The 27,273-nt window shown below is 39.6% G+C and overlaps 3 protein-coding genes across 3 annotated transcripts; all 3 read left to right on the top strand.

Annotated features, from left to right (window-relative positions):
- The first annotated feature begins 6,419 nt into the window (after positions 1-6,419).
- Positions 6,420-7,712, top strand: LOC134277825 (uncharacterized). Its single transcript, XM_062760132.1, has one exon. The coding sequence runs from the start codon at positions 6,420-6,422 to the stop codon at positions 7,710-7,712; it is 1,293 nt and encodes a 430-aa protein (XP_062616116.1).
- A 75-nt stretch (positions 7,713-7,787) lies between these two features.
- Positions 7,788-8,972, top strand: LOC134277824 (baculoviral IAP repeat-containing protein 3-like). The gene is made up of 2 exons (XM_062760131.1): positions 7,788-8,228; positions 8,817-8,972. Exons 1-2 carry the CDS (start codon positions 7,788-7,790, stop codon positions 8,970-8,972), a joined length of 597 nt encoding a protein of 198 aa, XP_062616115.1.
- A 7,107-nt stretch (positions 8,973-16,079) lies between these two features.
- LOC134277823 (uncharacterized protein F54H12.2-like) lies at positions 16,080-17,918 on the top strand. Its single transcript, XM_062760130.1, has 2 exons — positions 16,080-16,359; positions 17,089-17,918. The coding sequence occupies exons 1-2, from the start codon at positions 16,080-16,082 to the stop codon at positions 17,916-17,918; spliced, it is 1,110 nt and encodes a 369-aa protein (XP_062616114.1).
- The last annotated feature ends 9,355 nt before the right edge of the window (positions 17,919-27,273 follow it).

Genomic DNA, 27,273 nt, shown 5'->3' with positions numbered 1-27,273 from the left:
AAATGACTGTTTTTTAACTCTTAAATTGGATTTTTAATCTCAGTTTGCTGATCTAAAGGTATATATATTATTGTCCATAGAATAAATAAACCATTTTTGTATAATAAAATAGAATAGACTAATAGAATAAACTAATTTTGAATTCTATAAAAGTCAAAATGTGGTGACATATTCCGAATTTTTTATAGAATATCATTTGAAAGAGCTGTAGATCTCTTGAAAAAGATTTGATTTGTGCTTTTTGCTGCTAAAAGTATAATTTATTATCTCAATTTATGACATAGATCACAAACTTTCTTTGATTAAATACAATTTTATCGTTGAAATGTGAAATTTAAAATTATCCACATTAACTAAACATTGCTTTTCTCGCATCGTATGTCCGATAACTACCAATTATATAGCCGATAACGCGTTGAGCGCGCTGGTATGTTAAGGAAGCATATCAGTTATTTCTAGGGAAATTCAGACTTTTTGAAGAAAATTTAGTTTAATAAATTACCAAAACCACTGATAAACGTAAACTGTAATTTACTATTGCATACAGATAAAAGCGTGTCTAACGCAAAGACGTGCATCACCGCCACGGCATCACGTGACTTCGATGAATAGCTAAATTTTCCTTAATAAAAATGCTTACAGAACAACAACACCCCGGAGTTTGATAATTTCTTTGAGTTTGTAATATAGCTGAAAAACATCTATTTTATCTAAAAAGTGCTGCTAGAATCCCACTGTCTTGTCCGTAAAATATTTATTCCAAACATTCGCACGAAACCTTACCCTTTGTTTTGAATTTTATACATATGAATCGAGATTTTTCGTACAACCTTGCTTAACTCGGGATTCTAGCAACACTTTCCAAGTTTGTCAAAACGCAAACTTTCAATCTGTACAAATCGTATGTTTTGAAATATCCAGCTTATTGTTGTTCTGTTGCATTTTTTGGTCAAGAATGACGGACAATAGGCCAACCGGGATACATAATATAGGTGACTGTCTTCGAAAGAGAATATAATCGATGAAAATAAATTAGCATACCTGTTTAGTAAATTGAACTCCATATGAATTTAACACAATATATCCGATATTTCCTTTTCAACTCCATTTTACGTATCTTTGAACATACCGCCTTAGCCAAATTCTCTTTACACGATATGATCAATTTCCAAGTTACTTGATGTATACATATGACGTCATCAGTGGTAGATCTCAATCATAATGACTGTTTCAGCATAACAAAATTAAAACATTTTATTTTTGTTAATGTTTACACGTTTCTAATCATTTTCTAGAATTAAATTACATAGCTAAATACCAATATTACGAAAACCTGATTTATAAAATTGACGTCATCTTGCCTACTATGACGTCATAATGCAGCACTGATTTAGCCAAGGTAGAATATTTTGTATGCTTCCTTATTCCCCCTGCGCGGTGTGATGAGTCATATCTCGCTCAAAAAAGTGCTGCTTGATAGCTTGGTGCTCCACATTACCGCTTAACTTCACCGTCTTTGACATTGTCTAATTCAAAGCGCTTTGGAATGTATCCTCATACATTTGTCATTAATGTTGTCATATATATGAAATTTTAAACATATTGGTGATACATTGCTTTTTACATTGCTGAACATACGCCAAAATTTTTGGATTCAGATAGTTGGTTCGTGTTTACGCAATGTAAACGTTTGAACGAGGACCTCATTTTAGACAAGATAGAAGCAATCCAAAAAGGAGTTCAAACTGGGCGACGGCTCCCTGGAATTCGATCTGTTTCATGTCAAGTATCCGGAGGAAGTGGTGGACAGAATACAAAACATCTACAAGTGAATAAGGAGAGTTTCAAGAACAATAAAAGAGCCATCGTTCGGATCGACAGTCCGTGGGATAAATTTTGTTTTAGCTAGAGCAATCGTCGTCACCCGGTAACACATTCAGAAACCGGAACATCCAGACCCCGAATGGGAAAAACAATGGCTAGCTATGCGGAAAGGAGATAGGCAATCCTTGGACCAGAAACCAGAAGCAATAGCCCTCGTGGTACAGGCCGAGTGTGATATCAATCACTCTTGTGGATCTGCAGAGTGGACGAAGCTACAACAGGTATTAGCTCCTCGGTATCGACTGGAAATATTTCAATTCAAGTCCACTTCGACTAAACTCTGTTTAGAGCCTGTTTACAAAGGCTGGGGAGATGGAACTTGTTTGAACATTTTGTTAGACAACCATTGCGATGCCATCCTATCCAAGCCGGGATTGACGGGGAACCCCTATTACTGTGATCATTGCAATGTGGGGTACAGTCACATTACAGATCATCGGTCCCAGTGCCCTCATCGCTGTAAATATTGTTTAGGATACCCCCGATGTCCCGAAGACGGGGCCCACATTCAATGTCAGGAATGTCAAGGATTTTTTAAGAACATGACCTGCTACGAAAATCATTTAAGACCCTATAGTAAGAAGACCACCACCAGTGTTTGCAATTTAATGGGACGATGCGAGAAGCATCAGTCCTGGATTCCTAAGAAATTGTTTCCTCGTCACAAGTGCGGAGAACAGAAACAATGTAAGATCTATAAGAAAATCGTCGATGCCGATCATCAGAGCTACGTTCAACAGAAGCCTGAGAACAAGAAGAAGGGGAAAGAGACCTTACAGTTTTACATCTATTTCGATTTCGAATGCACTCAGGAAACCGCGCGGGTATGTTAAGGCAGCACATGGATCAGAATTCGGCGAATTCACACTTTTTTAAATAATGTTACACTAATAAATCGGAAAAGTCAAGGATAAAACTTTTGCTACAATTATGAGTTCTATAGACTTCAAGGGCGCTTATACTACAGGAGGCACTTCACCAAGACGTCATCACGTGACGTCTATAATTAGAAAATATGCCTTAATGAAAAAGTGAAAAGTTTAACACTACCCCGGGGATAATTATTTTCAATTTGTAATAATAGTTATAAAAACATCTCTGTACCATGACAAGTGCTGCTAGAATCGTACTGTCCTATTATAGAAATAATTATTCAACAATTTTGGACGAAACCTTCCCAAAATGTTTACATTTTTTTCATAACATCGAAAAAAAGCATTAATTCCCGTAAACCATACGATTCTAGCAGCACTTTCCAAAAACAAAAGAATAAGAACTTTAGATAGAAACAAAAATTAAGTTTCAAGGTATGCGGCATAGTGTTGAACTTTTGCATCTTTTTTGTTACGAACGACAGAGGAAAGGCTGATCGGCAAGTAAACACCCTCCATGCTATAATTCTGCGAGGAAATTGCAAAATATTATTACCATACCTTATTCATACGCTTTATTCCCACAAGAATCACACATGATATTCATTCTAAATGCTTTTAAACTCCAATTTCTTGTGTTTGTTTACATCAATTCTCGTTACGATTCAGTTTCACTCTGCTACTGCATGATCAACAGTTATGACGTCACGGGTTTGGCATGTAACCCCTGTGGTAACTACAGAGGCCCGCCCAGGAACGATAAAATTCGGTTCACACTATGCCTCTGCATATTTTGATACTCTTGTGGATCTGCAGAGTGGACGAAGCTACAACAGGTGTTAGCTCCTCAGTATCGACTGAAAATATTTCAGTTCAAGGCCACTTCGACTAAACTCTGTTTAGAGCCTATTTACAAAGGCTGGGGAGACGGAACTTGTTTGAACATTTTGTTAGACGACCATCATTGCGATGCCATCCTATCCATGCCGGGAGTGACGGGGAACCCCTATTACTGTGATCATTGCAATGTGGGGTACAGTCACATTACAGATCATCGGTCCCAGTGCCCTCATCGCTGTAAATATTGTTTAGGATACCCCCGATGTCCCGAAGACGGGGCCCACATTCAATGTCAGGAATGTCAAGGATTTTTTAAGAACATGACCTGCTACGAAAATCATTTAAGACCCTATAGTAAGAAGACCACCACCAGTGTTTGCAATTTAATGGGACGATGCGAGAAGCATCAGTCCTGGATTCCTAAGAAATTGTTTCCTCGTCACAAGTGCGGAGAACAGAAACAATGTAAGATCTATAAGAAAATCGTCGATGCCGATCATCAGAGCTACGTTCAACAGAAGCCTGAGAACAAGAAGAAGGGGAAAGAGACCTTACAGTTTTACATCTATTTCGATTTCGAATGCACTCAGGAAACCGCGCGGGTATGTTAAGGCAGCACATGGATCAGAATTCGGCGAATTCACACTTTTTTAAATAATGTTACACTAATAAATCGGAAAAGTCAAGGATAAAACTTTTGCTACAATTATGAGTTCTATAGACTTCAAGGGCGCTTATACTACAGGAGGCACTTCACCAAGACGTCACCACGTGACGTCTATAATTAGAAAATATGCCTTAATGAAAAAGTGAAAAGTTTAACACTACCCCGGGGATAATTATTTTCAATTTGTAATAATAGTTATAAAAACATCTCTGTACCATGACAAGTGCTGCTAGAATCGTACTGTCCTATTATAGAAATAATTATTCAACAATTTTGGACGAAACCTTCCCAAAATGTTTACATTTTGTTCATAACATTGAAAAAAAAGCATTAATTCCCGTAAACCATACGATTCTAGCAGCACTTTCCAAAAACAAAAGAATAAGAACTTTAGATAGAAACAAAAATTAAGTTTCAAGGTATGCGGCGTAGTGTTGAACTTTTGCATCTTTTTTGTTACGAACGACAGAGGAAAGGCTGATCGGCAAGTAAACACCCTCCATGCTATAATTCTGCGAGGAAATTGCAAAATATTATTACCATACCTTATTCATACGCTTTATTCCCACAAGAATCACACATGATATTCATTCTAAATGCTTTTAAACTCCAATTTCTTGTGTTTGTTTACATCAATTCTCGTTACGATTCAGTTTCACTCTGCTACTGCATGATCAACAGTTATGACGTCACGGGTTTGGCATGTAACCCCTGTGGTAACTACAGAGGCCCGCCCAGGAACGATAAAATTCGGTTCACACTATGCCTCTGCATATTTTGATTCATTTTCACGACTTCAAATCAATCTTAGATATCGATTTTAAGAAATTATTATCTCTAAACCTCACGTCATATAGCTTACTATGACGTCATATCATATAGGCAAGTAGAATATTTGGTTGTAACCTTAACCTACCTGCGCAGCATCCACATCCCTAATCTGTGTGTGGCACACCGCGTCTGTCAACATTGCGGTCACTTACCCATAGAGCAACCCTGTCCTCATTGTCAACACATGGGACCCTGTCAGCACATATTTAAAGGATCAGACACCTTAAAGAAGTTCATGGACTGGTTATTACAACCTACTACAGGTACTAAGAATTCCACTTTAGTACACGCCGAGGCCATCGTCATCGCCCATGACTTCAAAGGATACGACGGACAGTTCATTTTGAATCACCTAGTGCATTCCTCTTGCATGAAACCTAACGTCATCATGAACGGCAGTAAGATCTTGTACATGGAAATTTGCGGACTGAAATTCATCGATTCCTATCATTTCTTACCCTTTGCATTGGTCAAGGTGCCCTCGGCTTTTAGATTCACCGAACTCAAGAAAGGCTATTTCCCCCACTTTTATAATACGGAACAGAACCAGAATTACGTGGGGCCTTATCCACCCGCAGAGGACTACAATCCGGACGAAATCTCCATCAGTGGACGACAGGCCTTTTTCGAATGGTACGAACAACAGACCGGAAAAGTGTTTGATTTCCAGAAAAAGTTTGTAGAGTATTGTGTCTCCGACGATGCTGTGCACAGTTTATAGCCACCCTCAAGATTTTGGTCAAAGTGGATCCTTTCCAGGAATCCATCACCTTTGCCAGTGCTGCCAATTTAGCCTACCGTCGAGAATTCATGCCTAAAGAGACCATTGCCATCATTCCGAACCTGGGGTATCAACCAGCACGACAATATTCGACCAAAGCCTGTCGGTGGCTCACCTGGATGAGTCAACAGACCGGATGTCACATACGTCATGCCAGAAACGGGGGCAAAGTCCAGATTGGAAATTATACCGTCGACGGATACCAGGAAGCGACTCGTACCGTGTACGAATTTTACGGGTGCTATTGGCACGGATGCCCCACCTGCTATCCCAGTCTACAGACCGAAACTCATCCTCACCGGACCCAATTTACTTACCAGGATTTACACGACGAAACCCTCAGAAGGACTGCGGATTTGGAGGACATGGGGTACACCGTCCGTAGTATCTGGGAGCACGATTTCGATCGGCAAGTGAAAGAGATGTGAGTTTACAGCATTTTGTACGAGACCTGGACATTCCCTATCCTTTGAACCTCCGAGAAGCCCTGTACGGAGGCCGGACCAATGCCACCCGATTATATTGAGGAAGTGAGGAAGGGGACATGAGGTACGTGGACGTCTGTTCCCTATACCCTTACATGTTGAAACACAGACCTTTTCCTGTAGGGCATCCCGAGATCATCACAGACGAGTTCAAGGACGTGAGAAGTTATTTCGGGCTCATTCACTGTCGGGTTTTACCTTCCGGAGGCCTCTATCACCCCGTATTACCTTATCGGACTAGAGGCAAGTTATTATTTCCCTTATGTCGAACGTGTGCCGAACGACAGGACTCTACTTCTCAAGATCGATGTCAACACACTGACCAGGAACGTAGTCTCATGGGCACTTGGGTGACGACCGAATTACATAAAGCCCTGGACATGGGATGTACCTTAGAACGAATCTACGAAGTGTGGCATTTTAAAGAAAGCAGAAAGCATTTATTCAGACCCTACATCGATACCTTCCTCAAGATCAAACAGGAAGCGTCCGGATTTCCCCCCGACTGTAAGACCTCAGAACAAGAACAAGATTACATTCAACAAGTCGTATACAAAGAAGGATTTATGATAGACATTCTCAGTATCGAGAATAATCCAGTGAGAAGAACCATTGCTAAACTCTTTTTAAATTGTCTGTGGGGAAAATTTGCTCAACGCTTGTTATTACCCAAAACCAGATACTTGGACGAAGAAGAGGAATTACAGCAACTCTTACAAGATTCGACTCTCAACATCAAGGGCATGCAACTCTTAGACAATAAAGAGGACCCCAGAAAGGACAAGATGCTGGTGAATTATCAAAACAAACAGGAATTCGTAGAAGAATATCCCTTTGGAAACGTGGTCCTGGCTTGTTTTACCACTGCTCATGCTCGCTTACACCTCTACGAGACTTTAAAACCTTTAGGAGATCAGGTCCTTTATTTCGATACGGACAGTATCATTTGCCAACATCGGGAAGGAGCCTTTAATCCTAATAGTTTAGGAGAATGGACCGACGAATTAGACGGGGATCACATGATCAAATTCATGTCCGCAGGCCCTAAAAATTATGGTTACCGGACGGCCAAAGGAACTGAAGTCCATAAAGTCAAAGGAATCACTCTCAACTATCGAACCTCTCAGATCGTGTCCCTAGAGACTTTAGAAGAAATGCTCAAGGGAGAAATAGAGGAAATTAAAGCACCTTATCCCTACAAAATCCAGAGGACCCGTGATCATGACGTCGTGACCAAACCTTTAGAGAAAAAGTATAGAATTGTGTATGATAAGAGACAATTGTTACCTCTTATAACACTTTACCTTATAGTTATTGATATGTTCAAGGTTGACATTAAATTAAAAAATTAAATTGCTGTTTTGTGTGTTTTTTTCTTCTTCATATTCACTATAAAAAGAGGGGCAATACAAATCAAAAATTCAGTCATGACTGATAAAGTGCCAGACCAACCCATGTGTTATCCCAAGCATTCTCGGCTCTCAAAGAGAGAAGCTACGTTTGAGCACGGATGGCCAGAGCCTCTCTTAGGAAAAATACCAGACATAGCTCGAGCTGGGTTTTACTACAAGGGAGTGAAAGATAGTACTACCTGTTTTCATTGTGGATTTACTTTAACTAATTGGGATCCCGAGGACGATCCTTATGCAGAACATGCTTATTGGAATCTGAATTGTCCTTACATCAATCTGTATAAAGGACGAGGGTGGGTGATGAATGTTTTCATTGCAGGTTTAGATCAGCATGGGTATAAACTTTTAACTGAGATCAAACCTTTACTGAACCCAGAACCAGACGTCCAGGCTCGAGGAAAATGTCACATTTGTTTAGACAAGGAATTAGAAATCGCTTTTCTACCTTGTGGACACGTATGTTGCTGTGCTTTGTGTGCTCCTTCCTTCCAGTTTTGCCCCATCTGTCGAGCCGAGATTCAACAGTCCAAACGCATATTTCTGTGTTAACTATAAATAGGACCCTGAACCCAACTCTTCCTTCATTGATCAACATGTATTTCGAGGAGACACCCCTCCCCTCTTTTCATTTGAAACACGAGTTTACCATGGTGGTTGCAGGACCCTCGAAATCGGGCAAAACAGAATTCTTCAAGACATTAGTGCACAATATAGACTGGATCACTCCCAGGCCCGAAAAAATCGTCTGGTGTTATCGGGAATGGCAACCCGCTTACACATCTTTAAAAGATAAAGTATCTTTCATCCGAAATATTCCAGAAGACGACGAAAAATTAGTAGCCAATTTGAGTGTGCCACACTTACTAATTTTAGACGATATGATGGGAGGAAAAGCCATCGAATCCATTGTGGATTGGTTTACCCGCAAAGCGCATCATTGGAATACCAGTGTGATTTACATCACTCAGAATTTATTTGATCGAGCCGCCTCTCATAGCACCATTAGTTTGAATCTCATTATTTAGTTTTATTCAAAAATCCCAGAGACAAAACTCAGATCAGTGTGTTGAGTCGTCAGCTAGCCTTGCCTCATTTGATGTCAGCTCATCAAAAAGCTACCCAGGTACCTCACGGATATCTTCTGGTCGACCTGAGTCCCCAGACCCCAGACCAATACCGATTGAGAAGTCGAATGTTTGAATTGTTGACTGTACACATGCCTCAAGAGTATAAATAAAAGTGTTTCACACTCTTCTGGGTCATTGTTCATTTTCATTTCATCATGGCTCCATCGGCCAAGAGTAAATTAGTGAGAACCTTACGACATTTACAGCGGGAACGAGATCCCGCGAAGTGAGCCCATTTAATCGAATTAGGGCGTAAAGCCTTATTGAATTGGTTTGCCATGGGAGCTCGCAATTTAACGAAAGGGGTCTTACCTATCAATTAACAATCGTCAAGATTTAAAGATCATTGCCGATCAATCGGCCAGTGATCAAGACAGAAAAACGGCTATTTTAAAGCGCGGAGGAGCTGGATTTCTAGGCGGAGTCATCATTCGTCATTTATTCAAATGGAATAGTCCAAAAAAACGCCGGGTTCGTCGTTTGAAGAGTGTAGTGGTGAGAGTCGATAATAAGAAACAAAGAGTGTTTCCGGATTGGATGGTCCGAGTCGGATGAGCAGCTAAAAAGAGCAGAAAAAAAGAAGAGAAACGCCCCCCCCCCAATAAGAGAAAAGCCCCTCCTAAAAAGAAAAGAGCCCCGCCCAAGAAAAAAGCCCCTCCCAAGAAAAAGGCGAAAAGGAAATCTGCCCCTCAAACTCTAGCTCAACGTAAAGCCATGCCCGAAAGTCTAAAAAACGAAATCAATCAGTATTATAAGGAACAAAGACAAAAGACCATAGGAGAGTTGCTCAATAAACAAGCAGAACTGAGAATGGATCGTGCTATGGGACCCATAGGCGGTCAAAGAGCCAGCGATTTAGAAGTGTTTCCTCGAGTGAATGTTGGTATTCCCTCCTCCCTTGGAATTAAAGTCCCCGTCCACTCCCCTAAAATAAGTTTTCAACCCTTGACGGCCTCCATCCCCTAAACTTCCTAAAGGTCTGAAATATAAATGCCGATATTGTGGAAAAATTTATGTCAGGGAGAAAGCTAGAGATAAACACGAGAGCGACAAACACGGAGGATATGCCCCTCCTTAAGAGAGACACTGTAAAAGGGAGTGACATGGTAGAACTCTCTTCATTGTTTTCAAAGATGGCCAAGAAGAAAAAGGGATGTTGTACGCGATTAAGAGCGCATGCCCCTCTTTTAAGAGTGTTATTGGACCCTCTCTATTCTTCGTCCTTAAAAACGGGGATTTTAAAACATTGTTCTGGAGATTGTATTCTGACAATTTGTGAGATCGTCTACAACCTATTAAAAGGAGTGTTACCTCTCAATTCGGCTCAGAAACGAAAACTAGCTCCTAAGAAACACATCTTAAGGAGACTGATTCGACCCCAATCTGTCCAGAGACGAAGAGCCTTATCAGTCAAGCAGAAAGGTGTTTTTTTTTTCCTTTTTTAATCTCGTCAGCTGCTCCTTCACTTTTGAACCTCCTAAAATGAGTCGTAAAATGGTGTGGGTACCTGAAGTTCTGTTGAATAGACTCAAAGGAAAACTCCCCAAACCTCCGGAATTTCAATCTACGCTGAGTATAGGTCAAGAATTGGACCGGATTACACGACGTGAAGATTTAACAACAAGCAAGAAAACCAGTGAAAAAAACCTCAGCCCCTGCATCCGTAGCCCCAGCAGTAACCCCAGCCCCCGCAGCACCAGCTCCAGACCCCGAGATCGATCAACAAATCCTTCATAGTGTGAATAAACCCATGCAAAGGAAAGCTGAATTATTATTAAATCATTTAAAGAAAACCAAAGTATTGACTTGGAATAAAGACGGAGAAATCAGTTATCGAGGTCAAAAAGTACCCGATTCTAACATTGTGGATTTAATGACCGAAAACATGAGAACCAGACCCTTGAAAAATCATCCGGTGCCTAAAGGATTAGATGAATTTGCTCAAGCTTTAAAAGAGACCCATGCTCCCATGGACTATATGAAAAATCAAAGCCTTATAAAAGCCATGCAGAAATCGAAAAAAATCAGTACTCCTAAAGGGGCCTTTAGTGATGACGACGACGAAGAGACCTAGAGCGGATTTCATGATGCTTCATCTTTTTTGACCCCTATTAGTCGATCTATAAAATTCAAGCCTTCCCCTATTTTAAAGTTAGAGGAGGCCCTCCAGAAGAAAAGAAAGTCAGAGCAGATCTATTTTAAAAGAGATTACAACAAATCGACGAAGATTGGCTTCCTTTGCCTAAGAAATGAAGAAGAAGAAGGAAGTGGAAGACATTTTAAAAGAGATTTATTACGATCCCAAGAGAGGGTATGGAGGCATACAGACTTTGTATCGTCAGGTCAAAAGTCTGGGGCATAAGGTTTCTTCTAACACCATACGAGAATGGTTAAAAGAGCAAGATACCTATACCTTACATAAACCCATTCATAGAAAATTCCGGAGACAACAGACCAGAGTGACGGATATAGACGAACAATGGAAATTAGATTTAGCCGATGTGTCCAGTTTAAAGAAACACAATGACGGCTATACGTTTTTATTGTGTGCCATTGACGTCTTATCTAAATATGCTTGGGTTATGCCTTTAAAACAGAAAACGGGGAAAGAAATGATTCGAGGATAACAAGAGATTTTCCGACAAGACGGTCGACGTCCCGTCCGCATTCAATCGGATCAAGGCAAAGAATTTACCAATCGAGAATTCTTACAGGCTTTTAAATCCATTCATTTCTTTACCACTCGCAATACGGACACCAAAGCCAGTATCGTGGAACGATTCCAGAGAACCCTCAAAGCACGCATGTGGCGGTATTTCACTCGGAATAAAACCGGACGGTATTTAGAGGTCTTATCGGATTTAGTGTATGCTTACAATCATACCTATCATCGCAGTTTCCAAAGAGCCCTAGCTCAAGTAAAGCCCTCGAATGTGTTAAAAGTCTGGAAAACTTTATGTGGGGAATCACAGACATCTCCTAAACAGAAGTTTAAAACAGGAGATAAGGTCCGCATCAGTAAAGCCATACGCACTTTTGAAAAAGGATATTTACCGAACTGAACCACGGAAATATTTACCATTGCTCAACGAGTCCCAGGTCGGTATCCTTACGTATATCGAGTACAGGATTACAACAAGGAGGAATTAGAAGGGACTTTTTACGAGAAAGAATTACAACAGATCATTAAAAAAGACGACGTGTACGAAGTGGGGGAAATCTTGGGGTATAAAAAGCGACGAGTCGGGAAAAAAATCATTCAAGAAGTCAAAGTCAGGTGGAAAGGATATCCCCCTAGTTTCGATTCATGGATTCCTCAAACGGATCTCATCCAGTAACTCCTTATTGGAAATTTTGTGGAGAGAATATTTCTCGAGAAGAAATTGTGTATTTTGCCCAATTATTCATTTGTATTTCCCTCATCATCACGAGTGTGGTCATGTTAGCTTTACACGATCCTAATCGAGAATATTGGATGGTCTGTGTGAGTTCTTCGGTCGGTTACATCATGCCTAGTCCTACCATGATGAATCAAACCCCTACGGTCAAGAGGACGAATTCACCAAGTTAGTGTCTCTATATTAGGAGACAACCAAACCCAAGAGGATCATTTCTGATCTGAGCGAGGGACAGAGCACATCATGGAATTTCAAAGCTCAGAGTATCGTTGGAAAATAGTAGAACCTCAAGGTTCTACTCACAAAGGAAAATGGATGAGAAACAAAGAGACATGTATTCAAGATTTCTTTGATAAGAATACAGGACAAACAGGTCTCAATGAAATCTACTTGGTCTTATTAGGAGCCAGATCACCTAAGTATGAAGAATTCAAATGGAAAGTCAATTATGTCTTGGCTCACCAAAGACAGGGACCCGATAAGACTTGGATTTATGGGAAATGGATGGAAAAAGCCAGAGAGTGTATACAAGACTATCTGAAAGAAGTGATTCAAAAAGGATACGATATCATGGACTGTGCTTGTGAAACAAACTATTTGTACATGAGGAGATCTTTTCCCATACAAAAAGAACTGAACAAAAGTTTTGAATGTTTGTTATTATGATGTTATTGATGTTCTTGTTGTTATGAATAAATAAAACAGAGAAAACCAAAATTTTAATGTTGTTCGTTATTTTCCCTATACACACAACTGACCGCTCTATATACACTAGGTTTGTGATGATGACATCACAATCACTGACTTGAATCCCTGCCAAGTATACGTATTATGTATTCAGCATAAAAAACGTCCCAAGGTCGTACATGAGCAAAACGTATGTCCAACTCATTTTTGCACACGACCTTACAGTAAGGTATATAAAGCGGAGCTTGGAGTACCCTGCGCTCATTGTACCCATCATGTTTTTTACGTGGAGATTTGTGTATTGGTACGAGGTAGAAAATCATGTTTGTCATTACTGTGATCAGAATACGATGCATTTTAAAACATTCACAGTGTATGACTATCCGGGATGGCATCACAGAACGTATAGAATTTGCGAGCATTGTGAAATGCCATTTCCACACTGGTTTCACGATGATGAGCCTTCCATAGAGACTTGTGGCTGTAGCTGGTGCATGAAATATTTCATCTGGAAGAAGGGAATTGAGAACATACCCCCTCCCCGATGGATGAAAATGACCAGGAACAGACCCTTGAAGGAATGCATGACCTGCTGCCAGGAAAATACGGTAGCGAAATGGAAATGCGGACAATGCAGGCAATATCCGTGTTGTGAAAAGTGTGTGAAGAAACTCTTTGAGACTTCCTTCCTCGATACATGGGAAATTAAAATCATTTTCACATTTTTGTATTTTACGTGAATAAAATCTTGCTTTTAAACACTTTGTTTTGTTGTTTGTTTTTTAAAAAAATAGCTTAAAAAATGGAGGAGTGGGGTTTTTTTTAACAAGAGGTTTTCATTCTGAAAAAGGACACAAGTCAGACGTGTTTTGTTTCCCAAAGATGCAGTATCGTCGGTATTGTGAGAGTCCCGTCAGCCAGTTTATGTATATGCAAGGAGGGTGGATGAAAACTAAAATAGGAGCCATCATGGATTTCTTTGAAAATCATCCAAGCTATTCCCTGGACAATGTGTGGTTGGAAAAAAGAGTGAAAATCCCCTATCCTCTAACAGGATCTAGAGTGAGAGTGAAAATCAACCAACATTATCAGCAATTCAAATGGGTCACCTGTACTCATTTGAATAGTCTGACACCCATCAACACCATTCAGAATGAAAGTTCATGGTACTCGGACATTGGAGATTGTATGAAATATTGTTTCAAGATGGAGAAAAAAGGACTGACGTTTCCACCTCATTACTGTCCTGTAGAGTACGAGTATTGTCGCATTCCCTTTTCCCAGATTAAAGACTCGATGGAAAAGAAAGGACTTTTGTTGACTCGAGTGATTGAGGACCGATCAGAAGACGAAGAAGAAGAAGTAGAAATGTAAATAATTGAATAAAAATGTTTATTTTAAAAAAGTGTTGTTATAAATACAAAGGTCCTAAGGTCTAGGGTCTCAGTCGTAGAATGAACATAGCCGAGAGCAGTGGGTTTTACATGACTTTACCCAGCGATGGGTCCATGACCTCTTTTCCTAGCAATACGACTGCTCAATTTAAAACCTTATTGCCTCAATCCCTGGATTTAACGGACGGTCAATGGGAAGTGAACTTGATGGAAATGATCTATCCTTGTAGTATCGAAAATATCAGTGAAGAAGAAGCTCATCTGGACATGTGTATGGTGGAAAAAGTCCCACTCTTTTTTAAAAACCTTCAGGGGAGGGAAAAACTGGATCTCGACGATCCAGATAAGTATCAATGGGGAAGCTTTCAACTTTTGAAAAGTGCCCCTATCACCTTTGCAGATACCCAACTGTTAGTGGGATGGAGTCAAGCGTATTGGTTGACTGGGACTTATGATCCAAAAGAGAAATTAAATTTGTATCGCCTCAAATTTAGACCGGGGCTTATGCCAACCCTACAGCTCTCCTAGCCGAAATCAATGAAGGTTTAGAACGTTGCAAGAAATGCTTTTGGAAAAAATATCAATTCTAGCCAATTCAAGACCAAACCGAAAAGCAGGAATAAAGGAGATGGAATTGATGGGACTTTAGAAGCCCCCTTAAAGAAAGTTCTAAAAGACCTGAAAGCAGAAGATGAAGAACCCCCTAAAAGCGAGATGAGATTTACTTATAGGGACAATTTCGATCGAGTGAATTATGTCACTCATTTACGTCAAATTCCCATCTTTATAAGGTTTCTCTTAAGTCTGGCTTATAAATTAGGCTACCATTCTCGCAAAATGATGCCTGAAAATTGGACAGAAAATACCACTAAATGGATCAACATCAGTTACATGGCTCCGGACACTCCCGATTTGTACCGGAATTTTAAATCCATGTATGTGTATTGCGATCTCATTCAACCCCAGACGGTTGGCTCCAATGCCTTGAAATTATTAAGAGTGGTGCCTTGTCATTTTGAGGACAAAGAAAAACAATGTAAATGGGAACCCATTCGAGCGGAATATGTCCCTTTGAATAAAAACATTTCGATACCATTGATATTCACATCTTGACTCCTTTAGGACAACCCATGCCTTTTTAAAGTGGCAAATCCATCGTTAAACTTCATTTCAGAAAAGTATACTGAGATGAGTGAACCCTTATTTTGTTCCATCTTATTGGGCGTGATGACTTGTCTGGTCTTCTGTCTGTATTGTATTAACCCTAAAAGGGTATAAAAGGAAGTCCCTGAGGACAGAAAGGTCAGTTAAACAAGAGACATGAACCATGCAGTATCATCCAGGATTACTGAGACAAAGAGGACACGGACAGTTTGTCTATCATAAAGGCTTATTACGTCAAAAAGGACATGGTTTTTTAGGATCCCTATTTAAAGTAGCAGCTCCCTTAGTCAGCAATCTAGTAGGAGGATTATTGGGTCAACAGCAAGCCCCACCACCACCAGCCTATTATCCACCCCAAAATTATCAAAGAGGGGAAGGGTTTTTTACTGATTTACTGAAAACAGGAGCTAAACACGCCTTAACTGCTACTGCTAGAACGGGATTAGACATATTAGAAAATAAGAGATCTTTAAAAGACGCAGTCAAACCTCACGGAGTAAGAGCCCTCAAAATACTTCGGGAATGATGAAACTAAGAATGAATCTAGGAGGTACTAAGAAAAGAAGAAAGAGAATGAAAAAACAGAGAGGGTCGGGAATGAAAATAACAAGGAGAAAAAGAAGGAGACGACAGAGAGGCCGTGGATTTTTTACTGATTTACTGAAAACGGGGGCTAAACACGCCTTGACTGCTGCTGCTATCACTGGATTAGACGTATTAGAAAATAAGAGATCTTTAAAAGACGCAGTCAAAACTCACGGAGTAAGAGCTCTCAAAAATACTTCGGGAATGGTGAAACAAAGAATGAATCTAGGAGGTACTAAGAACAGAAAAAAAGACACCTATGTTAGCCCGAGGAGGTCCTAAGAGAAAAAGGAAAACACAAGGAGGAATTCCTAAAAGAAAACGTCCTTTAGATGTGTTTGACGGAGAGAGTATAAATAGGCCAGTCAAGTGAACAGAAGGTTCATTTGTGAAAACTTAATCCTAGTAGACATATCATATTACAACCTGATTCCTGTAGGTGTGGAATGAACAATTTACAATTGTTCCAAGTCCCTCCGACTAATATTGCTTTAGAAGACTAAAAATGGGAAGAATATTACCCCATTTCCAGTTCTTTAGATTCGGAGACCGCTCCTATCGAATTTGAAATTAAAGGCCAAGGAGATCACTATATGGATTAATATCAAACTTATCTTCAATTGGTATGTAAATTTACCAAAGACTATGAAAGTAATCTGACTGGGTTTAACAGCACTTCCAGTCCAGTGAATAATATCTTACATTCCATGAAATCGATGTCAGTCTGAATGGGAAAGTAGTGACTCCGCGGACGAATACCTATCCTTACAAAGCTTATCTTGAGAAATTATTGTCTAACCAACCCAGAACTTTAACGACACAGATGAGGGCCTGTAGTCTGTGAGAAAAAGATACGGCAGGACACATGGACGAAGTAGGGTTAGATGACCTTGGTGTAGCTCAAAATAAAACCTTTAATGTAACTCCGACACGGTGACCATTAACGAACCCATCCTCACAGAGTTACCGGCCAATTCTAAAAACGAAGGATTCCCAAAAAGACACCAAGCTATCAATGGGAGTAAGAAAATCAGTTTGCTGGATCGTTTACATCTGGATTTGTTTCAACAAGATCGATTTCTGCCTAATGGAGTGGACGTCCGTTTGCGATTTAATCGAGCTAGACCCACTTTCTACATGATGACCAAAGGAGGAAGTACAGGAAAAGTGAAAATTTTGAGTATGATCTTGTGGGTGAGAAAAGTCAAACCCACACCAGTCATGATGAATGCCATTAATCAGAGTTTGAATACCCACAGAGCCAAATATCCCTTGAGAAGAGTGGAAGTGAAAACCTTTACCATCGCGACAGGATCTCAGTCTAAGATTACGGATCATCTGTTTCAAGGTCAGATGCCTAAACGTCTCATTTTAGGGTTTATGGAGAATGCGGCCTTTAACGGAGATCAAACTAAAAATCCCTTTCATTTCCAAAACTTTGGGATCAAGAAATTAGATGTCAGTATAAACGGAGAGACCATTAGTACTCGTTGTTTTGAGCCTAATTTCAACGACAATTTATATCTGAGATCTTATCTCAGTCTGTATCAAGCCCTGGGAAAATTAGGAGAAGATTGGGCTCCGGACATTACCCTAGAAGAGTATAAAAGCGGCTACACTCTATGGGGCTGGGATTTCACTGAAGATCAAGAGGCGCAATCGGATGAATTCCACATCATAGAAACAGGAAATCTGAGAGTAGAAGTGCAGTTTACCAACAATACGGCTACCACCATAAATTGTGTGGTGTATGCAGAATTCGATAACCTATTAGAAATTAACAAACAGTAAGAAGTGAGTGTTGATTACTAATGGATACGGGACAATTGAGAGAAGTCTTATGCAGAGAATTCAAGAGTTCTTTTGGGGGCGTGTATCCTGTAGATTTATTACCGGATCAATTAAGACCTGGAGAAAAAGCCATCGTCGTGAATACGGATCCTCAAGATCGACCTGGAGAACATTGGGTGTGTCTGTGTGTAAGCAATCCCGTGGTGGAATATTTCGATTCTTATGGATTTCCTCCCTTACAAAAAGAAATTCAGGACTTTATCCAGCGTCATGCTCAGCAATGGATTTATAATCCGTATCGCTATCAAGACTGGACTACCGATGTGTGTGGACAATATTGCGTGTATTATTTACATCAAAGAGACAAGAAAAGAAAGAAAGCCGACGAGTTGTTATTCCCTGACCAGAGTACGGCTTTACAAAGGGACAGATACGTGGGCGTTTGGTTTAAAAACACTTATCATAAATTACCTACGGCTCATGGACAAAAGTGTCAATGTTTTTATCAAAATGTATTGTAATGCATTGTTGTTGTTGTTTGTTGTTGTTGTTGTTGTTGTTAATAAAGAATGAAAAAAAATCTATGTGTTATAGTTCTGTATACATAAACACTGCAGCTAGTGAGCTCATGAATGAGTGAGATGACGTCACAATAAAGAAAATGGCTGCGTCAAAATCGTAAACAAAACGTAGCTGTAGGGAACAACAAAACGTAGGTCATACACATGTATTTTTTGCACACGACCCTTATCTTCCAAGGGGGGTATAAAAACAACGTCTCAAAGACGATCCTCATCAGTTGGGCATGTGGTTGAGTAAAAGACAGTTTAGTAAGCGAATTCCTAGAATATTAGAAGAAGAAAAAGAGATTGAGATGGACATAGACAAATTTACCTTATTAGAAAAGAGAATGACGGAACCTATTTGGGATCACGAAGCTCCTCAACAAAGAAGAATGGAGTTGAAAACGCTGGATCCGGAACCTCGTAATGAATATTTACCCATGCATGAGAGAGTGAATGATCCTAAATTTCCAGACAGATGTTACAGGATGGCCATTAATTGGACTTTTATCATTCCAGAGGCCAAAAATGAAGAAGATATAGACATGTTTCTGAGCAACGAAGATGATTTCTACTATTTCCAGTATTTGATTTTACAAAAGGAAAGGCATCCCTGGACAGGAGAACTGCATCAAATCAGGGGATTCATTCAAATGAAAAAACCAGTAGGAGGACTATGTATGTGTAAAGTTCGTTGTACTGCCAGGTTGCTATGTCTCACAGTACCCCAGAATTTGAAAGTATGTTTTACAAGCAAGGAGGTGACTATGAAGAATATGGTGTTCTAAAACCTGAGGAGAGAAACAAAGAATTGGACCCCAGAGATTGGATACAATGAGAGATAGGAGCCTGGAAGAAACCTGAAGCCATTGCAGCTAGAGTAGCTTTAAAGAAAAAGTTCTTAAAGTATGTAGATTACACAAGATTTGAATAGATAAAAAGATTGAACTGTCTTTTATTGTTGTTGTTTTTTATAAAAACAAGGGTCTTTTTAAAAGTAGACTCATTTACATCATGAGTCTTCAGGAGATACATGGTGATTTACTCAACTGTGAGGTAGAAGCCATTGTCCATAAATGTAATTGTTTGACTGTAAAAGCTCATGGATTGAGTCAAAGTATTGCAGAGAAATTCCCACAAGCGAATGTTTATGCAACTCGCAGACCTCTAGGGACTAGAAATTTAGCCGTAGAAGAAGATAGAGGAATTCCAGGCACTATTAGGGTGTTTACCTCACAATTACCTGTGGCCATTTGTTTCCTAGCTCAATGGGATTATGGAAAAGCAAGTCACGGACCTAAAAGAATTTCCACTTATCAGGATACCCCACAAAACAGAGAGCAATGGTTTCAAACTAGTTTACAAGAAGCGGGGGAAAGTTTACCTTACCAGACTTATGCTTTTCCTTGCCGAATAGGGTGTGGGCTAGCCAAAGGAAACTGGATTCATTATAGATATTATATTGAACAATTTGTACACACTTATGACAAACAGGTGTATATTCTTCATCAACATTAAGTGTATGTGTGTGTTTGTATGTGTTATTGTTGTTTGATGAAAAAAAAAATAAATGTTTAAAAAAAAAATATATATATATATATATATATATATACCTTACCATAATATATATATATATATATACCGTTCACGGTAGCCTAGTGGTAGAGCGTTCGCTTCGTGATCGGGAGGCCCGGGTTCGATTCTCGTTCCCGGCGCCGCGTCGAACCTAAGACGTAAAAATAGGTAGCGACTGTTCCTTCGCCCAGCGCTCGGCATCAGAAGTGAAAGTCACGGGTCTTTCGGATATGACCTTAAAAACGTAGGTCCCGTGTCACGGTAGGCGCTGGCACGATAAAGAACCCTCACTGCTCAATGGCCCTGAGTGCCGAGCATAGGTCTAAATTTGAAGCCCTTCACCGGCATACGGTGACGTCTCCATATGAGTGAAAAATTCTCAAGAGGGACGTTAAACAATATACAATCAATCAATCAATATATATATATATATATATATATATATATATATATATACGTTTTTAAGGTCATATAAAGCACTAAAAAACCAACAACACTGTATATCCTAAATGTCGGATCTACCAAGATACAGACGCCCAAGGAATCTAAAGGACATGGTACTAAGAACCAGACTGGACAACCCATTACCTAACGGGGGCTTTAAAACTTGCTCTGACAGGAGATGTCTTCTTTGTAAGCACAGCACTGGTACAGACAGTTTTAACAGCCCTGTTACAGGCCGCAACTACAAAATACTAGGGAATTTGTCCTGTCATACTGACAACTGCATTTATCTCATCAGTTGCAAAGTTTGCTCCAAACAGTATGTTTGTGAAACAGGAGATCTCCGTAGGAGAGTCAATAACCACCGTTCGACCATTAGGACCAAAAAACTCAATGAACCCGTTGGGGAACATTTCAACCTTGAGGGTCACAAATGGGAGGACATGACAGTAGTGGTGATTGACCATAACCCAAGATGGACAGATGCTCGGAGGAAAAGCAAAGAAAAGTTCTGGATGCACAGATTGAAGTCATTCCGCCCAAATGGTATTAACAAATTGAATGACTTCACCAGAATGAACGTAAATTAGACCCAATTCCAGATCATACTAAACAAAATTATTCTCTCAATTTAGTGTAAACTCTAAAGTTAATTTGTTCCACCAACTCTCGAACTCGAACAACCACATAACTATGTATTGCTTGCGCCTTTATTAATTATTTTTTCCCGATAATAAGTCCTTAAATATTTCAAAATTTATAATTGATCACAATTCATATGTTTAAATATCCCTACTATATGATTTTTCTTTCATTATTCTTTATTAAGTAAAGTTACGCCATTTTGAGAGTGAAACAATGTACGATTTACTGATTGTCGTAATTAATTAGCATAATTAATTCGTTCAATTATGTAAATCGCACTTCACCCGAGTATACCCGATAGACCGGACGCATTTCATAGCGGTCCGGATTTCTTTCTTTATTAGTGTTCTTAAAAATTTCCAATTCAACATGTAATTAAGTATGTAAATATCTAGTGTTTAGTAGTTTAGTAGTAGTGCTAGTTGTTTTTGTTTGTCTTTCCTTTGTTCTTATGACTTTTTAACTTTTTTCTTTGTCCTGAGGAGGGGACAGGGCGTCTCGAAAATTTGACAATTTTTATTGTTCGTGTCGTTGGTCATTTTTAGTGCTTTATATAAATTTCCATCCGTGACCTTGTATCTACTTGGTAGATCCGACATTTAGGATATACAGTGTTGTTGGTTTTTTAGTGCTTTATATATATATATATATATATATATATATATATATATATATATATATATATATATATATATATATATATATATATATATATATATATATATATATTAGTCTGTGTGTTTTATAGGAATTTATTTTAGAAAACTTGACTCTGTGGTTTTTTCCCCTATTCTTTTTCCCTGTTTATTATTATTATTAAAAGAAAAAAAATTAAAAGTTGCTTTAAAAAAGAAAAAAGAATTCCAAGTTCTTATAAAAATATAAAAAGTGAACTGGTGTTAACTTGAGACACACACACACGTTTCTTTTTGACTGTATAAGAAGGTTCTCTTTTCTTTTTTGACTGTATAAGAAGGTATTCTTTTCTAAGACACAATCGTTTCTTTTTTGACTGTATTTTAAAAAAAGGTACTCTTTTCTAAGACACACAAAGTTTCTTTTTTGACTGTATTTTTAAAAGGTACTCTTTTCTTTTTGACACAAATCGTTTCTTATTTACCTCTGTATAGAAGGCATCTTTTCTAAACATTTGGTTGGCCCTTAAAAGGGTCGGGGTTTGATTTTTTTTCTCAAAGGGTTTACTCCCTCAATGATCTTCCTCGTCCTCTTCCCCGGAACTCACGTCGCTGGGTGAGGGGTCCCCGCTGGTTCGATGTTAATGGCTCCATAAAGTCTGGCCTAGGGGGAACTGGCGGAGGTCTGACTAGGGGAGGCGGTCTTCTTGGGCGTGGGGGCCTCAATCTTACGCCGCGGGGTGCCCGGTATCCGGTAGGGGACCTGGGTTCCCGGCGACGGCAGAGTAGACAGCAGGAAGGGGATCTGTCTGTGTTACTAGCACCCGGCTGCAGCTTTAACAGGCGGGCCTGTTATAGCATCCCACGCACACATAGATGGATGGTTGGTCCTGCTCTAAACAAACAGTGCAAAATTCAATCCGCGCCTCTGGCACTTCCATCGCCCATACTGGAACTGAGCTCCTCGGAACCAGAGATTCCCATACCTCAGATCTGGGTGGGGGTGCTGATGGCCCCTGTTCGTCCTCGGATGAAGTTCCCCAGTTGTTGACCGGGGGTGCCCAAACTGGTGAATCCGCTCCTCCGGAGGCTCCCTCGACTTGACTTTGGGACCACGTCAGGGTAGGGGGTCTCGGAGGGGGGATGGGCTTCTCGGGGTGAAGTCCGGCGGGGGCGACGGATTCCTGAAAGGCTCCGGACTGCTTAACGGCGCCGAGTAACCATTTGGTCCTTGGGGTTCTTCATCGTCTGCTGCCTCTCCCTGGTCTACCTGTGGCTGTCTGTAGGGGGTAGGACGACGTGGCTGCCTCCGTCTTCTTCTTTGTCGCCGTCTCATTACAGGTATGGCGCTTGCGTTGCCCAGTGTAGCAATCGGCCATCGGGCCAGCTCCCGTCCTGTGGTCAGGTTCCTCACTATCCACACAGCTAAAACTTCCACGCCATTAATCAGGTAAAAATTCGGGATGTTTCCCTCAGCCATTGTATGCGTAGTTACTGCTACTAACAAATGACACTGACTGCTGGCGAGCGTCTGTATTTATGCACAAATTACGGACGTTAAAGAGAGCACCTCGATGGCGAGAGCCGAAATATCATGGCGAACTGAAATTGTGTGTGTTTTGTACTTTGGGACCTATATATTTTCATGGATTATTTAGTATATATTCATAGTAGGATTCCATCATGATACATGTCTAAACAAGGTAAGTTTTGCTTCTTTTCATACTAGAATTGATCCATGACATGCATCTGTCGGGGAGAAAAGAGTAAAAAACCTCGAAGCGACGTGGCGAAATTCAGTGACCCGAGTGTATAAAATAAGCCTTTTAAGTCTTTTTAGAGGGTGAGACCAGGAAAACTCATGTGGGTTAGGGAGAAGGGACTTAGGGAAGAGTGTCGATATAGTTTTTATTTCAAAAGAATCATGATCAGGGTAAAAATCAAGCTAAAAAAGGTTTAGCTATAGACACAATGGGTGGTCAGTGGTCACGGATTTTCAGAAAATCATACTAAGAGATACATAAGAATTCTTGGAATCTAGCCTTTATCTGACTGATATTTTAAGAAAAATAGAAGTCATGAGGTTTAAAACAATTCGTATTTACTTTTTAGATCATGTACAAGTCTTGATTGTTTGTTTTTTTTACCAAAATCGAAAATTGTAGTGTCATCGGCTGTCAACAAAGTATGATATACACATCCCCCTGATTTTTAAGTAATCAGATCTTTTATGAAAGAAAATTTTACATGAAAAGATTCGAATTGCTTTGAAAATCATTCGTATTTATTTTATAGATCATGATCCCATCCAGATTTTTTTTTATTTTTGATCAAAAACTATACACAGACTCCGCGTCTAAAAAAATTCAAGATGGCGTCATAAATAACATATTATAACACTGACGTAGCATTACATGATTTTATTATCTAAAGACTAAAAAAGCTTCTAAGTGTCGAATTCTCCTCCGGAATCGTATTCGATCGGCTACTAATTTCATCCAGGGACTTTTCCGGTCTTCGGGGGGTAATTCGTAGATCTGATTGAGGCTGGTATTAAAAGTCACTGATTTCCTAGCCTGTGTGAAATTTTCATCCATTTTATTCCATATTCAATACATACTTTCTTCATCGCATCTATTTCCTGCCACAGTAAAACCAATTTGGTCGCTTGGGGATGGGTTAGGAAACTGTAAGGCTTTCGAAAATAATGGATCAGGTTCAGTCCGTACCATTTCTGGGCCAGAGTTGTTTTCATATGTCGACATAGAAAATGTATTGTAGCTAGTCTCCCCATGGTCGCATGATGTGACAAGGCTAGACACATCATGCGCCTTAGAAACGTATACAGAACGCACAGTTTTAGTGACTCAGGGAAAAAAACGTAGGTAAAACGGAGTGAGGTTGATGCGCGCGCGCGCGAGGGGGGGGCAAAACGTTAGTCTAACATATATGCACACGGCCCTTACAGATCCAACAGGTATATAAACCAGAGTTGAAAATTTAAAATCAGTCTTTGTTGGCATTTCAAACTTGACAGACGTGAAAATATTATGGCAGAAGCAATGATGAATACCCCAGACAACCGCAGTTATGTGACAAGGGTATGTAGGTGCCCCCATGCCAGAGTCACAGGATGCAGTGGGATTGGATTTGGGCATGTATAATCTTCCAGAATACATGAATAAAGAAGATATGGGCATCTTGACTACAACTCTGGATGGGATTGTCAACATGCTGACTGGTATTGACAACAAGCTGAATTATATTGACCAGAAGGTGAGTGATCTTGACAACAAGCTGACTGATCTGAAAACTTACAACGCCAGTGAATTTTGTTTGATTCCTGCAAAATTAACCAAATTAGAAGTGAAAGTCACTAACATGCAAGACAAAATGAGAGGAGGAGGAAGCACTTACCAGAAAAAAGAGGGACAAGGGGGATCCGGAGATACTAAGAAAACTAGACAGACGGATCCATGCTACATCTGTAAAGAGTTAGGGCATTTTTTTTTTTAGCTACCTTTCAAAACAACCCAAGAATCAAAACTTCAATGGTTACAATTCCAAATCTTACAAAGAATAATTCCTCCTAATTGCCTTTTTTTTTTAAATTAAGACTTATTGATTCACCATTATGCTCCTTCTGTGAGAAGGATATTGAAACTATTGATCACTTTTTTGTTGAATGTTCTGCTGTAAAAGAAATATGGTTAGAGATTGAAGAATGGATCTTGCAAAAAGTGAACAAGTTTGTTTGTTTTGATAGACAATCGATTTTATTTGGTAAACTTTTAAACAGAAACTCCTACAAATTAGAAAATCTACTTATTCTGATTATAAAACAATATATTTTTTGCGAGTAAGTATGCCAAAATTATAAAATTAAACATTGAGACTTTGAAAAATGTTATTACTGAAAGAATTAGAGTAGAAAAATTTCTTTTGTTAAAAAATTGTAAATATGATGAATTTGAAAGACACTGGCAGGAAATAGTTGAAAAACTTTAAAATTTTCTTTCCGCTAGCTGTTCAATAAAGTGTGTGCCCTCTCATCTCTCTCTCACTCACTTTCTTTCTTTCACCCTTTCTCTCCCCCCTCTCTTTTCACATGAACTTTCACACTAGTTTTAATTATTATTTTTTTGTTTTTGTTTTTTGCATTATTATAAACCCTCTTGTATATGTATTTATGTATACGTCTGTTTCATATTTGTGTAATTTGTATCAAAGTTAAAATAAACTTCTCAAAAAAAAAAAAAAGAGGAGTTAGGGCATTGGGCCCCAGATTGTCCCTGGAAGAAAAACAGGATTTGTGCTACAAGTGTGGGAAATTTGGCCATTGGGCTAATAAGTGCACAGAGGATGAGGATCAACAATTGGTAAAAGAAATAGAAAAACTTGAGAAAAAGCCTCAAGAACCCAAGACTTCAGGGACACACCAGACCAAACCTTTAGTAAAAGAAGGAGACAAAAAGAGAAAAAGGAACACAACAGAGAGATTCCAGGCCCCAGCACTACTCACAAGAGGAAATGTCCCTGACGACCGATAAGGCACAGAAGAAGAAAAAGTAATTGATGTATGATTGATTCTGAATAAAATTGCCTTGTTATTGTCAGTATTGTGTGTTGTTATTGCTTTCAGAAAAACCAGTTTGAACTGGCTGGCTGGCTAGACTGTGAATGAAAACGTGACGTCATAATCACATTCTTGACTTGCTGCCAAATCGTAGTAGCAGCGTTGAATCGTAGTAGCAGCGTACAGTAAAAAAGCTATTATGTAAGCGCCCCGTATCGGACATAGGGGCTGTGTACTCAGTGGACCCACCTAGCCCCAGGGGTTAGGGTTAGGGTTAAGGCTGTACTGAGTCGACCCACCTAGCCCCAGGGTTAGGGTTAGGGTTAGGGCTGTACTGAGTCGACCCACCTAGCCCCAGGGTTAGGGTTAGGGTTAGGGCTGTACTGAGTTGAACCATCTATCCCCAGACCCCCAACCTGCACTCAGTTGACCCACCTATCCCCCAGGGCCAAAAGTGCACTCAGTTGACCCATCCAACCAGACGCCTTATACTACTAACGTGTTAAATTTTGCGAGATATTTCCGAGCCTTTTTTCGAGCTCAGGCGAGTTTCTAATCCTTTTGCGATGGAAAGATATAGACTCAAAAAGCAATTCAGCAATCCCTCCTCTACCTTCACTGAAAATCTCAAGTCGATATCTTCATGTGTTTTGGAGTGGTCGCCAGGACAAGCTGACCCTCTGAAAATCAGTGAATCGTCCATAGCACACGAACTCGAAATGACGATGTACATATAAAAAAATTTCCAATAAGGTTCAGACCAATATCTTTCAGATCTGATAGTTTCGTGAAAATCGACCAAGCCGTTTCCGAGAACTCATGTGCACAAAATCGGTTAGAAAAAAAAATAATAATAGGAAAAAAGAAACCGAACGAAAACAATAAGGAAACGGAAGACCTTAATAATTAAATCCTGT

This window comes from Saccostrea cucullata, unplaced genomic scaffold, assembly GCF_032062105.1.
Source record: "Saccostrea cucullata isolate Sc308-1 unplaced genomic scaffold, CSIRO_AGI_Scuc_v1 ctg1405, whole genome shotgun sequence".
NCBI lineage: Eukaryota > Metazoa > Mollusca > Bivalvia > Ostreida > Ostreidae > Saccostrea > Saccostrea cuccullata.
The sequence above is the reverse complement of the archived record's forward strand: the minus strand, read 5'-3'. Positions and strand labels throughout refer to the sequence as shown.